At 43.7% G+C, this 13622-nt stretch overlaps 1 protein-coding gene across 1 annotated transcript in view; it reads left to right on the top strand.

Moving 5' to 3' along the window:
* Positions 1-13622, top strand: part of KIF5C (kinesin family member 5C) — a 156005-nt gene that overhangs the window by 116128 nt on the left and 26255 nt on the right. Inside the window, exons 16-21 of the mRNA XM_011943067.1 lie at positions 3381-3569; positions 6744-6861; positions 9641-9717; positions 10792-10901; positions 12795-12896; positions 13095-13155. Coding sequence (XP_011798457.1) covers positions 3381-3569; positions 6744-6861; positions 9641-9717; positions 10792-10901; positions 12795-12896; positions 13095-13155 — 657 coding nt within the window. The remainder of the gene's footprint in view (positions 1-3380; positions 3570-6743; positions 6862-9640; positions 9718-10791; positions 10902-12794; positions 12897-13094; positions 13156-13622) is intronic.

The raw sequence follows: 13622 nt of genomic DNA, 5'->3' as shown, positions 1-13622 counted from the left end.
CATGGCCTGGAACTCGGTATTTAACATTTCTCTGGGGTCTCCTTGGCCACGAGGGGGTCTGTTCAGTCATTTGGGGGTTTAGGATTTTATTTTTATTTCTTGGGGCCTACCTTACCTTGCTACCTTCAAAAGAATCTAGCCAGGAACTGAATAGAAAGTTGAGGTAGAGTAAACGAACTGAATTGGACTCACTGACTAATTTTTGTTTGGCCTACACTGACTTGTAGGCCTTTAAATGTGAACATGCACCTTACTTACCTTGGGTGTGGTCTAGGAATGGCAGTAGTTCATCATCTTGCATAGCCACTGCATGCTCAAGAGATGGGGTAGGGAGGTGGAGAGGTGGGGATGACTCCCTGTATAGGCAGGTAGAAGCAGCAGGCCACGTCTTCCATAGATTTCATGACGGTGCAGTCTTTTCTCCTGGGTTGGTCATTGATACTGGATCCCATGGTCTAGTATGTACTACTGGGGCATTATCAGACTCTGGGACAGTTATAAATAACATTTCAGCACAAACTGTTTTTTTTTTTTTTAAATAACAGTGTCCTAAAATTACTGGAAACCTTTGAATGTGAAACCACTAGATATATGAACTCTGTAGTGGTAACAAACCTCACAGTTAAAAACCATTTGTTAGGAGTATTGTTTTTATCCATCAGGCACAAACTCAAAATCTCCTTTTAGATCTCCAAGGACAAGAACTGGCTTTAGAAGTTATAGCTCTGGTTTGGAAGAAGAAATGTCTAGCTCTCATTTTGGAGGAAGCCCATCTTTATACATATCTATATTTTTACTCTTCCTCAATTTACATGGGATCTGGGCATAAAAGACAAAGTGTCCTACTTTAACAGACCTGGAAAAGAAGAGGGATTCATTCTCTTCCCAGGGTGCCAGAGCTGCTGGCTTAGCAGCGTTTTCCTACCAGGAGCTGGTGTAGGCTGTGAATTCCATGTGGAAGAGATGGATTTTACTTTATCTTTCTGCAGAAACTGGACAAGATGTAAGATACACCTGGTCAGGCTCAGGAAGGTGTTTCTCATCCCTCACCTACACTGGACTAAAGACAATGGCAGAACACACTGAACTTGAAGACTGCATGCTTTTCTCACCCAGTGTCTCCATGCCATTGGAATAGAAAAGGAATGTAGTGAGGAATGGTGTTGGTAGGCAGATCTTTGGCAGTCGGAAGTAAAATGGGTTTAACAAGGTCCTCCATGAAGGTAGAGTCAGAAATAGATACTTGTCAATTTTCTTGCTGTTGACATACATTCTGCAGTATTATTGACATTGGAGTCACTTGACATGTACTATTGTTGAATTTTTTTTTAATTTTTAATTTTGATTTCAATAGATTTTTGGAGGACAGGTGGTGTTTGGTTACATGGATAAGTTCTTTAGTGGTGATTTCTGAGATTTTGGTGCACCCATCAGCTAAGCAGTGTACACTGTACTCAGTGTGTAGTCTTTTATCCCTCACCCCACTTCCCACCCTTTCCTCCATGTCCCCAAAGTCCGTTGTATCGTTCTTATGCCTTTGTGTCCTCATAGCTAGCTTTCACTTATAAGTGAGAATATATGATGTTTGGTTTTCCATTCTAGAGTTATTAATACTTAGAATAATGGTCTCCAATTCTACCCAGGTTGCTGCGAATGCCACTATTTCGTTCCTTTTTATAGCTGAATAGTATTCCATGATTTTATGTATATTTATACACACACACACACATACACACACACCACATTTTCTTTATCTACTCGTTACTGATGGGCATTTGGGCTGGTTCCATATTTTTGAAATTGCGAATTGTGCTGCCATAAACATGCACGTCTTTTTCATATAATGACATCTTTTCCTCTGGGTAGATACCCAGTAGTGGGATTGCTGGATCAAGTGGCAGGTCTACTTTTAGTTCTTTAAAGAATCTCCACATTGTTTTCCATAGTGGTTGTACTAGTTTACATTCCCAGCAGCAGTGTAAAAGCATTCCCTTTTCATCACATCCATGCCAACATCTATTATTTTTTAATTTTTTTTATTATGGCCAGTCTTGCAGAAGCAAGGTGGTTTCACATTGTGGTTTTGATTTGCATTTCACTGATAATTAATGATGTTGAGCCTTTTCCATATGTTTGTTGGCCATTTACATTGTTGTTGAATTCTTATGGTAAGGTTGATGCCAAATTACGGGCACTCAGCAGTGTCTAGTGTACTTCATATCTGCTACCAAATTTCAAGGCTGATGCCTGATTCCATTTTTTTAGCCCTTAAATGTTTACTGGACAGATAGTTATATGATGAGTGAATGACAGCAATAACGACATAAGTGGGCACTCGGGAGTGTACTGTGGAACATCAAAAAACCATGGTTGGAGTCATTGTCTTTCAACCAATGGAAGCCTCTGTTTCTGCGCTGGGTTCTGGACGGCATTCTTTGTTTTCTCTTAAGGTGCTAGGCTGCCCTCTGGTGGCTAAACAAAATATGCACACAGTTACTTGTTCATGTGGTGAATTGCTCTTCAAGACCCTGTTTGCATTTCAGCCGATGGGTTTCTATCCCAAGTATCTTGCTTCAACTTTTGTTTCCAGTAGAGCTTTGAAACTTAGAAACCAAATATAGATCATGCAGGAATTCTGGCTGTCAGAATCTTCTCTTCAAAGGTGGATTTAGACTGTTGTTCTCAGGGGATCTTAAATAATGAGCTAGATTACTATCTGCTTGGAAGGAGCAGGTGTGAAAAGGCAAAGGAAAATAGATTGGTAGTAGTAATGAAAAATTATGCTGAGAAACCTTCATCAAGAAGCCCTTTGGTAATTCATAGTACATTCTTATTCATTCGATTTTCTATTTAATTGAGGACTAAACATGGAAACACCTTTTTATTTCAATCCTTGTTTATAGAAACATATTCAAGGCATTATACTACTTCTCTACCTGAATAAGCACACTATGGAGAACATTAATGAAGTTTTGATTTGAGTTTTTATAGGAATTCAGCATCACCTTTAGGAGCATTGGGTCTCGCTGCTGTTACAGAGATATAAGGTGTAAGACATTGAATGAAATACCTTTTAGAAGTTATCTCCTTTTAAAAATCTTCAGTGTTTCTTCTTATGCTGTCATCTCTCTAAAAATTGATGGTAATGAAAAACCTAATTAATTGAGGATTATGTTTAGTAGGGGGTTTCAACTGAAAGTTTGACTTGAGGTTTAGGAGAACTTGGGGTTGAATGTTTGGTACTTTCCGCTTGTCCTTTAATTGGGATTGGGAACCAGAAATCCATGGACACCTTGGGGATCCAGGGGCAGGTTTCAGGGGAGTCCGTGAACCTACGGAAATTGTGGGCAACATTTGAGTGTGTCCCCTCCTGTGCTCAGTTGGCAGATGTGAATGGAGTCATTGAGGAGGAGTTTACCATGGCCCGCCTGTACATCAGCAAGATGAAGTCAGAGGTCAAGTCCCTGGTGAACCGCAGCAAACAACTCGAGAGCGCCCAGATGGACTCCAACAGGAAGATGAATGCCAGCGAGCGGGAACTGGCAGCTTGCCAACTGCTCATCTCCCAGGTGGGCCCTTCCCTTCCCCTCATTGTCTTGAGATCTGCTGGCTCCATGCCCTTGCTGGTGCTGATGGTGCGCCATAGGCTTAGTTGATGGACTTTGCTTTGTGTAAGCTTGGCCTCCCCAGGCAATGGCAGCCCAGGTCTCTTCTTAGAGCTACATTTTGTTGTGAGAAATACATGAATTCTGATGAGTCCTTTCCCATAGATGGATGACTAGCTAGCTAATGAATGTAAAAGATTGGGTGGAATCTCTAAAATTCCTATGAGTAAGGCAATATTCCCTCATCTTTTAATCTCTACCATGGGTCCACTTTAATATGGAAAACCAGAAACTACTACTAATAGTAGTAGTAGCAAGTGGCATTGTATTGAGCGTTTACTATGTACCATACACTGTGCTAAGTCCTTCACATGCATTTTCTCACTTAATCTCAAAAAAATCCTAATAGGCAGGTTTTATTATTATTCCTCTGTTTCAGACAGGCAGCTGAGATTTAGGTTAAATATATGTCCGAACACCTACAGCCAGTGAATGACAGAGCTGGGCTACTCAAAAAAATGTGTGTGAACCCAAAGCCCATGTCTTCAGGGGCTTTTCAAGTCCAAGGGCACATTTCACTTGCCTATCGAGTAAGGCTGCTCTTCTTCCTATTGGAGTGGCATTTTCAGTTTAGTAAAGTAGCCTCAGAAAACAGCAACCCAGTTTCTGGGCTACCACTGATATCTGAGCTTGGTATTTGGGTCTGACGTTTCCAGGAGGGGTCTAATTGTATACTACTTACTGCCTTATGCCAGGCATTAAAATAGGCTGTCATTTGGAGGAAACAGGAAACAGATACCAACATGGATTGGTGTGTCAAATAATACTGAGGCAGACAAAAGCATACTTTATTCTGGTGTGCTTTTAACCATAATAATGTGTAATCATAGAAACATCTCCAACCTCTCTGTCTAAAATGAATCCACAAGGTTCCATTTTATAACCAACATAATAAGCAGAAATGTATTGAAAAGATTATTCTGTGCTAATGTGTGATAGTAAAATCGATATATTCATACATTGTTGAGAAAAGTATAATTTGGTCGGTCCTTTTGGAAAGCACTGTGGAAATCAGAAACCATAAAAATGTAAGTATAATTTAGTCCAGTAATTTCACTGACAGTATTTTTCATTGTTAATGAAAGTGAAAAAAATTTATTTCATATGATATTCTCATTTCCTGATTAAAAATATTAAAAGCTTTTATGCAAGGTATTGAAGACAATGTTATTTTGGATTATAATAAAATAAATTGCCCAAATATCCATTGATAGACTAATAAGATAAAGTTACATGGAATAATATTATGCAGCTCTTATAAAAAATGTAAAAACCTAGCCATTGGGAAAGTCTAATTATATAAAGTTAAGTGAAAATGAAAATGCTGAGTTAGATTTACGTTGTGCTTTGCATTCCTGCAGATAAGGAATATCAGGGGGAAATAGTCGATACATTGGTTTATGGTTTACACCACTTTTTCTGGATTTGCTCTAGAATTTTATTTTTTATAATTATATAGTTATTATTTATGAAAAGTGAAAATAAAAATGATATACAGAAGGGAACAGTGCACCTCATATGTGATTTCCAGGTCATCTATGATACCAACAGCAGGTGCTTTGACCAGCCTGCCTCTAACATTTGGGGGCCAAGGCAAGGGTACTAATAGAGACCCCATGGCCTGCAGCCCACCCTCTTCTCTTTCAAGCTGGACATACCAACTCCATGTCCAAGTCCCTTTTGCACCCAGTATGAACTGATGGAACTGTTAGATGCCAGCTGCCATTTGTGTAAATGGGTGAAGAAGAGGTAGTGCCAGCCCTGGCCTTTAGACCTGGAGTAGGAAGTTTCTAGGTCCCCAGTACTCTGAGTGTGATCTAGAGGGAACATAGGTTCAGGAGGACATGCTCCCTTGGCCTGTGAACTCTTTGCTTAGTGGAGCAGGGTGCAGTCAGAGGAGGGCCCAGTGGGGTGCTCTGAATCATCCAGGTCTCAGACTGACACTGACTTTGCTATATGAGATCAGAGTCAAGAACATTAGGATGTGTTGAGTTTAAAGAGTACCTGTTCTAAAGTTTTCTTTCTACATCAGCAACAAACACAGGTTCCATTAGATGGTGGTTTGCACTCTGCTACAATTCATACATTGCAAAGATTCGACCATTATTTCCTGAAGTTCAAAAGTAACAGAAACCATGGCTCTTTATTTTCTGATGTGATCTAAGGAACCTGACAGTCTTTCCAGCTGAAATGCTGTCTTCTGTGTTTACATTCATCCTCGTCACCAAAAACTGTGCTTATAAGATGACTGCTCCAACGGAGTTGTGTTTTCTGGAGAAGTTATTTCATTAGATTAGAGCTCAGTCTCCAGGGTCTTCCTGCCTAAAGCTGAGCTCCCTAGATCTGAAGTGTTCTGTACACATTTTCCATCTGCCTAGAAGTTACCACTGTCCCTGTTCAGCCAACAAGCTCTCATTCATTCATTCATTTCACTAATATTTATTAAGCACCTACCCTCATAGAGCTAACAACTAAAAAAGACAAGACAAATGATGTAGACGTTAGGTGCTATAAGAAAGTGTTGGGGCCTGAGTGATAAGGAGCTAGCCAGGGCAGTGTGTGTGTGTGTGGTGTGTGGTGGGGTGGTGATGGTGGGGAGGGAAAGCTTCCAGGGAGAGGAAAATGCAAAGGTCCTGAGATGGGAATTGGTGTATCTGAAGGACAGAAAAAGGAAAGACCTAATATTTGAATGGTGAAGATGGAATCCAGAGGTGCATGTTCAATGAATGAGGCCTTCAGCCCTGCACTTTTCCCAGCCTGTTTCTCTCGTGCACGCTTTTCTCTGAGGAGCGAAACCCGCTTGGCCTTCGGCATCTCATGTTAAGTGGATGGTGAGGAGGGGCCTGCCATGAGTGGTGTCTGTGGGGAATGAAGCCAAGAAGCACAGGGAGAAGCAGAGGTCTGTCTTGGTGTGATTCTGAACACTGAGGCAAGGGTGAAATGGGCACCATTTGGTGGTGGCACTCAGAAAAGAGACTCAGGAACCCCTCTTGTCTCGCATTTTCCCACTAGACAATTCCAGGCCAGCCTGGATGACCACCTGCTAGTCATTCACTCTTCCTTTTTGCTTGTTTAAAGCATGAAGCCAAGATCAAGTCTCTGACAGACTACATGCAGAACATGGAACAGAAGAGGAGGCAGCTAGAAGAGTCCCAGGACTCGCTCAGCGAAGAGCTGGCTAAGCTCCGAGCCCAGGGTAAATATTTGACTAATGCGCAGGTGTCAAACACCTGGCCTAAGGCAGACAGCCTCTGGTTGACTGGAATCATGATGTTTAGTTTTGTTCAGTTGAAGTATTTCTAGGTCTACTGCAAACAATAGCATAACTGGAAAAAAGGGAGAGATTTCTCCTTTCTTTCTTTCTTTCTTTCTTTCTTTCTTTCTTTCTTTCTTTCTTTCTTTCTTTCTTTCTTTCTTCTCTCTCTCTCCCTCCCTCCCTCTCTCTCTCTCTCTCTCTCTTTCTTCTTTTTTGACAAGAGTGTCTCTCTGTTGCCCAGGCTGGAGTGCAGTCCGTGATCTCAGCTCACTGCAACCTCCGCCTCCCGGGTTCCAGCGATTCTCCTGCCTCAGCCTCCTGAGTAGCTGAGACTGCAGGTGTGCGTCACCACACCCGGCTAATTTTTGTCTTTTTTAGTAGAGATAGGGTTTCACCATATTGGCCAGGCTGGTCTCAAACTCCTGACCTCATGATCCGACTGCCTCAGCCTCCCAAAAATACAGACGTGAGCCACCGCGCCTGGCTTAAAAGGAGAGATTTCTAAGAGACCGTTCCCACCCTGAATCTGCTCATCTTCCCATTTCCCCACAGTCCACCCAGTTACCCAAATCAGAATCCTTCACTCCCCACCTCCTAACTCTAGTTGGTCACCAGAGCCTGTTCATTCCACCTGCCAGAGGCCTCTCTGGTTCACTGTCTGGGTTAACTAAGGACTGTGGCTATATCCATCTACCCATGCCCACCCTCAGTCTGCTCTGGGCCAGCCACTGTGTGGCATCCCAAGGGATGATCCTAAAATTCACATTCTCTCTCTGTCCAAACCGACACTTCTAACCCCTCCATGGCATCCCGTTGCTCTTAATACAAAGTTTGAACTGCCGTGGCATCGCTGGCACCTCCTTGAACAAGCTTTTCCCTTTGCCAGCCAGCCTTGTGATCTCCTGAGCTTAGGGAAGTGCGTCACACATAGGAAGCATTTCATAAATATGAATGAATAGAAGCTGAAATTCAAGAGAAGGGACTAGAAATGCAGAAACTAGAACAGGATTAAGAATGTATGTGCCATGTAATGTGAAACTAGAACATATATATTATGAGTTGCAATGAAAATTGTTACAATTCTTTCAGAAAGCCATTTGAAAATACATATTAATAATTATACCATTTTTCATACCTTTTGATCATCACATCTCAGATATTCATTGCAGAATTTTAGATCAGCAAAAAAGAGGAAGCCATCTAAGTGTCTAATAGCTAACACACTATGGTGTGTTATTTAATAGAACTTTTTTTTCACATGAAATATGTGAAGGTGTGCTGCAATGTTTATGATGCAATGTTAGGTGAAAATCACAATATATCATTGTATCTTTACTATGGTTATAACTATTAAAAATGAATGAATGCGGCTGGGCACGGTGGCTCACGCCTGTAATCCCAGTGCTTTGCGAGGCCAAGGTGGGCGGATCACAGGAGTTCGAGACCAGCCTGGCCAACATAGTGAAACCTCGTCTCTACTAAAAATACAAAAATTAGCTGGGCATGGTGGCACACGCCTGTCATCCCAGCTACTCGGGAGGCTGAGGAAGGAGAATCGCTTGGATCCGGGAGCCGGAGGTTGTAGTGAGCTGAGATCATGCTACTGCACTCCAGCCTGGGTGACAGAACAAGACTCTGTCTAGAAAAAAAAAAAAAAAAAGAATGGGTGCTTGCATTCCTAGGAATTCATATTTAAGATAAAAGTGGTTGTGATAGGGTAGTTGGGATGGTGATGCTGTTATCAATTTTTATAGCCTTTATTGTTGTTGTACAGTTTGCTCAGTAAATACATTTTGTGTCAGACACCAAGGCAGATTTAAAAAGAAAGAACATACCCACTCTCTGCTCTAACCTCGTAGCATGTTCTTTGTGTGGCAACACGTGTGTGTTAGTAGGTGCACCATCAAAAACTGCACATGGAAAATCATGTTTCTCTCTTGCATTCAGTGGTTTCTGCAGTGGGACCACTCAGTTGAAATAAAATAGAGGCAAGAAAACCTGAAGTGGAACAGACTAGAGAGAAATAATGAATTGAATGTCACTGTCATAAAGCACTCTGCTCCCTGGCACCCCAGCTCCACAGCTGGGGCTGCCCATTGCACCTGGCATCATCGACCAAGCATATGCTGAGACAGGAGTGCCACACTGCAGCCCTGCCCCAAACGTGGGGCCTTCTGATTTAATCTCAAAAGTGTTATGCTATCTTTCTATTTCCCATGTTCCCATCCTTAGAGTATGTTTTCCTACCGCAGATTCTTAGAGAAGAAACGCCTACATGGGAGGTAAAGTAGGTCTTCCTGGAACTCCCATCATGGCATGGGTCTACAGGCCACCTAACAGTCACAGAGGGCTTTATCATCTGCAAGGCCCATTTATGCACATGACCTTGTGCTGCTCACAGAGACCAGGTGGGAAACAAGCCCTCCCAGGTGTGCAGTGACATAAAGCCAGAGTGCAGTCCTAGGAGGACCGCCCCCCCGTGAGCATTGTCCCCTACAGTTGCTGCACTTCCCTGTGGAAGGAATGCTGCAGGAGGGGGCAGCCTTGGCTTTAGCCAGAAGTCCTTGCCTGTTGCTTTATGCCGTGGTTGTAACTGCTGATATAAGCCAATGTTTCACTCTGTTGCCATGTTTCTTGCTTTTTGTTTTTCTTTAATTTTTGATTTTGGGTGTGAGTCCCACCGGTTAAATCTTAAATCATCATTTAAAATTCAAAACAGAAAAAATGCACGAAGTCAGCTTCCAGGATAAGGAGAAGGAACATCTGACGCGGTTGCAGGATGCTGAGGAAATGAAGGTGCGTGTGACCGCCCCTTCCATTAAGCCCAGTGTGCATTTGATGCATTTGGATTAGAAATGCTTGTTCTAGGAAAATCTGTCACCTTCAGATCTGTGTATGGCAGGGGAGAGGGGAGGGGAGCTGCTGAGCATTCAGAGTCCATCTCAGAGTGTAGTCTGGCTTAGAAATGAACAAGTCCCGAAACCCCAAGATGTCTGTAGAGAATGGTTAAGTTGCGTAATACCTTTGTCTTCCCCATTCCTGATGAAGAGGGATAGGGTAGCACCCCCAATCACTGCATGGGCTCTTTTGTCAGAGTTAACTTCTAAGGATTTCTTTCTCCAACCTTTATGAAGAACACACCAAATTTGAGTTTCTATCTCAAACACAGAGATTTTTCTTTTGGTCACATTTTAAAGAGTAAAGGAAAATTGATTGGGGAGTAAGACTTCTAGGTGAATAAAATGAGACAGGAGAAGATGTAGGATTTTGATTAGTTGTAGGCAAACTATATGAGCCTCACTGAGTCAAAGTCCACAGTTAAAGTGATGTCCACGGCATGCCCCTACTCCAGCCAGCAGAATAAAATCATGCCTTGTGGGAGTCCCTTTCCTGTCTTCAGAGTGTTTTGGCAGAAAGGTCTCCTTGGACATCATCATAAATCTGTACAGTGGGCAGGGCAGGGGCTTTTGTCTCAATTTTACAGGTGAGGGAGTGCAGCTCACACAGGTTACAGGTTTGTCTGAGGTTACTTGAATAGGGAGAGGTTGGTGCCCTCTGACTGACCTGGCTGGAGAAGCTCAGAGTGGACTGGAGAAGCTCAGGCTGGGCTGTAGAAGGTCAAGAGAACACTTTTAGTCGGTGGACTAATTGGCTCCTAAGGCCCACTTAGTTTTATGACAGATCTTGGGTTTTGTTATCCCAATAAAGCAAGGCCGGGTCCTGGGCGCACAAGAGTCAGAAATGCCCCCAGTTTTGGGATCTGACATCTGAGGGACACAGGGAAGGAGGTAGGTGCAGATTCAGGGCTTGTCACAGAGTGGGCTGAGTGCCAACGAGTGGATGACATGTTTCTCTTGGCCTGGGATGCAGAAGGCGCTGGAGCAGCAGATGGAGAGCCACCGGGAAGCTCACCAGAAGCAGCTGTCTAGACTCCGAGACGAAATTGAGGAGAAGCAGAAAATCATTGATGAGATTCGGGAGTGAGTTGGCCCAGGACTCCAGGGGTGTGGGGGTGGTCATGCCTCGGTCCTCTTAGGGAAGCCCGGAAGGATGTGGCTCTTAGCCAAGGGCCCTGCTCACCTTGCCCTGTGGGCACTGCCCTGGTGACACAGCAGGCTGGGTGGGCTGCTTCCAAGGTCTGTTCTCCCATCTGGAGCTGAGCCTCCTGGAACCCTGGCGTGGCAGGTGGCAGGCGGGCCCAGCTGCCTTTCCTAGTCCCCGAGGCCCGGGGTCACATAGGTGATTCCGTGGATGGACGCATGCCCCAGTAGATGGGGGGAGCATCTGTAATGAAAGCACCAAAAAAAAAAGAAAAGAAAAAAGAAAATAACCTTGGTCCTGACTACACGGTTCTAGTAGGTTAATAAACACTCGAGAGAAGACAGCACCACTGCCTCCCCTTCTCCCCCTACACATACACACTCACTGTGCCACCCAGCCACCTGGTTCCATGTGCTCACTTCTTAGGACCCCACACTGTCATGTGTCTGCACAGGCAGAGGTGCCAGCGACCTGTGGCACTGCCACCAGGATGGCATCATTGCAGTTTCTCTCTGGTGACGCCCCCTCATGCTGTGCTCCTGCCTTGTCACAGCCTCTGACATGCCCTCTGCTCCTTCAGCATAATGTTTTCAAATGCTCTGCATAAAAGATTTGGGATTACAAAGAAAACGAATTATATTGAAATGCTGATCTCCCCACCCCCACCCCACCCAGGGTCTACACTGTTCTCTTCCCTCCCACTTTCTGTAGATGAAGAAACAGATTTCTATATGGGAAGCAGGGTGAAATGATTTACTTATGGTCACATTGCTAAATAGGAATCAGATTGGAGTTAGACTTTAATTCTCCAAACTACTGATCCAAGTCCCTTTTCAATGTGTGTGAGCCGCTTGAAAGGTACATTTGCATTTTAAAAGAGAAGAATGGGAACCCAAGCAAAAGTCTAAATGGTGTGACCCAGACTCGGTGCCCAGTCCCTGAAGGAAGGCACTTAGACTCCTCCCTCTTTTTCTCCTCCCGGGCCACCCCCTACTGTTGCCATGTACTTTCCCCTTCAGGGATATCTCACGTTTATTATTCTGATTAATCACCCTCACATATTCACTTGGAAGGGAGGGGGAGGTGGGAGGGAAGGAAGGCGAGAAAGAGGGCAGGTTGGTGAGTGAGTTAGGAGGTGGGGAAGCTTCCTCGGCCTGTGCCCTTCAAATGGACTCTGGGCTTTCCTTCTGGTGGTGCATAGCTGTTCCTTTACAGGCGCTTAGGCGTGGCTCTAGGAAAGGTTTTCTGAGTCCCAGACTGATGTAAATGTTGACCAAACACCCTCAACCAGATGGCAAGTTTCTGTTTGCAGCAGATCCCAGGCTGTCTTTTCTTCATAATTTCTCTCTCCGTGCCCACTCCTTGAGGGCAGAAACTGCCCCGGTATCAGTGAGGCATTTGGACTTGGGAGATGTTTTTAGAACGTCAGACCAGAAAGGAGGGAAGGTGGAAATGGCCAAATCAGGTTCCCCGAGTGAGCGCATGCCATCGGAGGGGCTGAGGAAGCAGAGTTCTTCTTACATGGGCTCTGTGTTTTAAAATATCAGCCCTTCTCCCATCTCATTATTTTCCCCCTGAAGCTCTTGCACAAGCAAACTATAAATACATCCTCAAAGCCTTATGTTTCATGACTCTTAGATGCACCCCAGAAATTAGTTCTCACTTGGGCAGGGAGGAAGCTGTGAGGTTGTTCTCTGATCCCTCCAAATCCTGCAGAATTACTGCCTTTATTGTACAGAACTAATAGGGTTGGAACAGAACCACGGTTTTAGCCGGATGACTCAGAATTTCAGACTGATGTGGAATATATTGCTTTTTCCTCTCAATTTCAGTTTGAATCAGAAACTGCAACTGGAACAGGAGAAGCTCAGTTCTGATTATAACAAGCTGAAAATAGAGGACCAAGAGAGAGAAATGAAGCTGGAAAAGCTCTTGTGAGTGCACTCTAAATATTTCCCCTATTTTCTCTCATCCCCGTGATATTCTGGTTAGATTGGGCTAATTTAAAAACAGACAATGGCTATTTGTGTGCTTGTTGGTTGGTTTTGTTTGATTTATCTGTGGATGCAAATAGTATCTGCTGAAATCTCAGAGTCCCCTATGGTGGTCTATGGTTCCTTTTTGCTTTTCAGATTGCTCAACGATAAAAGGGAACAAGCCAGAGAAGACCTCAAAGGGCTGGAGGAGACAGTGGTATGTCAAGATATTTCCCGATTTATGTTCGTCTCCAAGACCAGATTTGTTTGTGATTTGTCGGATTGTTTATTTCAAAATTTTATCCATGCACACCTTTCTGTGTAATGTTTTAGATAAGACATTCTACGGAAAAGTAGGATTTGTAGAATTTAGCCCTCAACTCTTCACAGAATCAATCAACCAATCCACCTATCCTTAGAGCAGTAACCTGGAGCCCCTGAGTGAGGATTAAGCTGAATTGCAACTTAGCAATTTTACAGCCCTGTACTCTGTGACATTCTTCCACTCAACATTCAACAGATATTTATTGAGCATCTCCTAATGGCTGGCATTCTTCAAGGTGCCTGAATATATTCATAAACAACAGAGATAAGATCTCTGGCCGGGCGTGGTGGCTCAAGCCTATAATCTCAGCACTTTGGGAGGCCGAGATGGGCGGATCACGAGGTCAGGAGATCGAGACC

Source organism: Colobus angolensis, unplaced genomic scaffold (genome assembly GCF_000951035.1).
Source record: "Colobus angolensis palliatus isolate OR3802 unplaced genomic scaffold, Cang.pa_1.0 Scaffold215, whole genome shotgun sequence".
Taxonomy (NCBI): Eukaryota; Metazoa; Chordata; class Mammalia; order Primates; family Cercopithecidae; genus Colobus; species Colobus angolensis.
The sequence above is the reverse complement of the archived record's forward strand: the minus strand, read 5'-3'. Positions and strand labels throughout refer to the sequence as shown.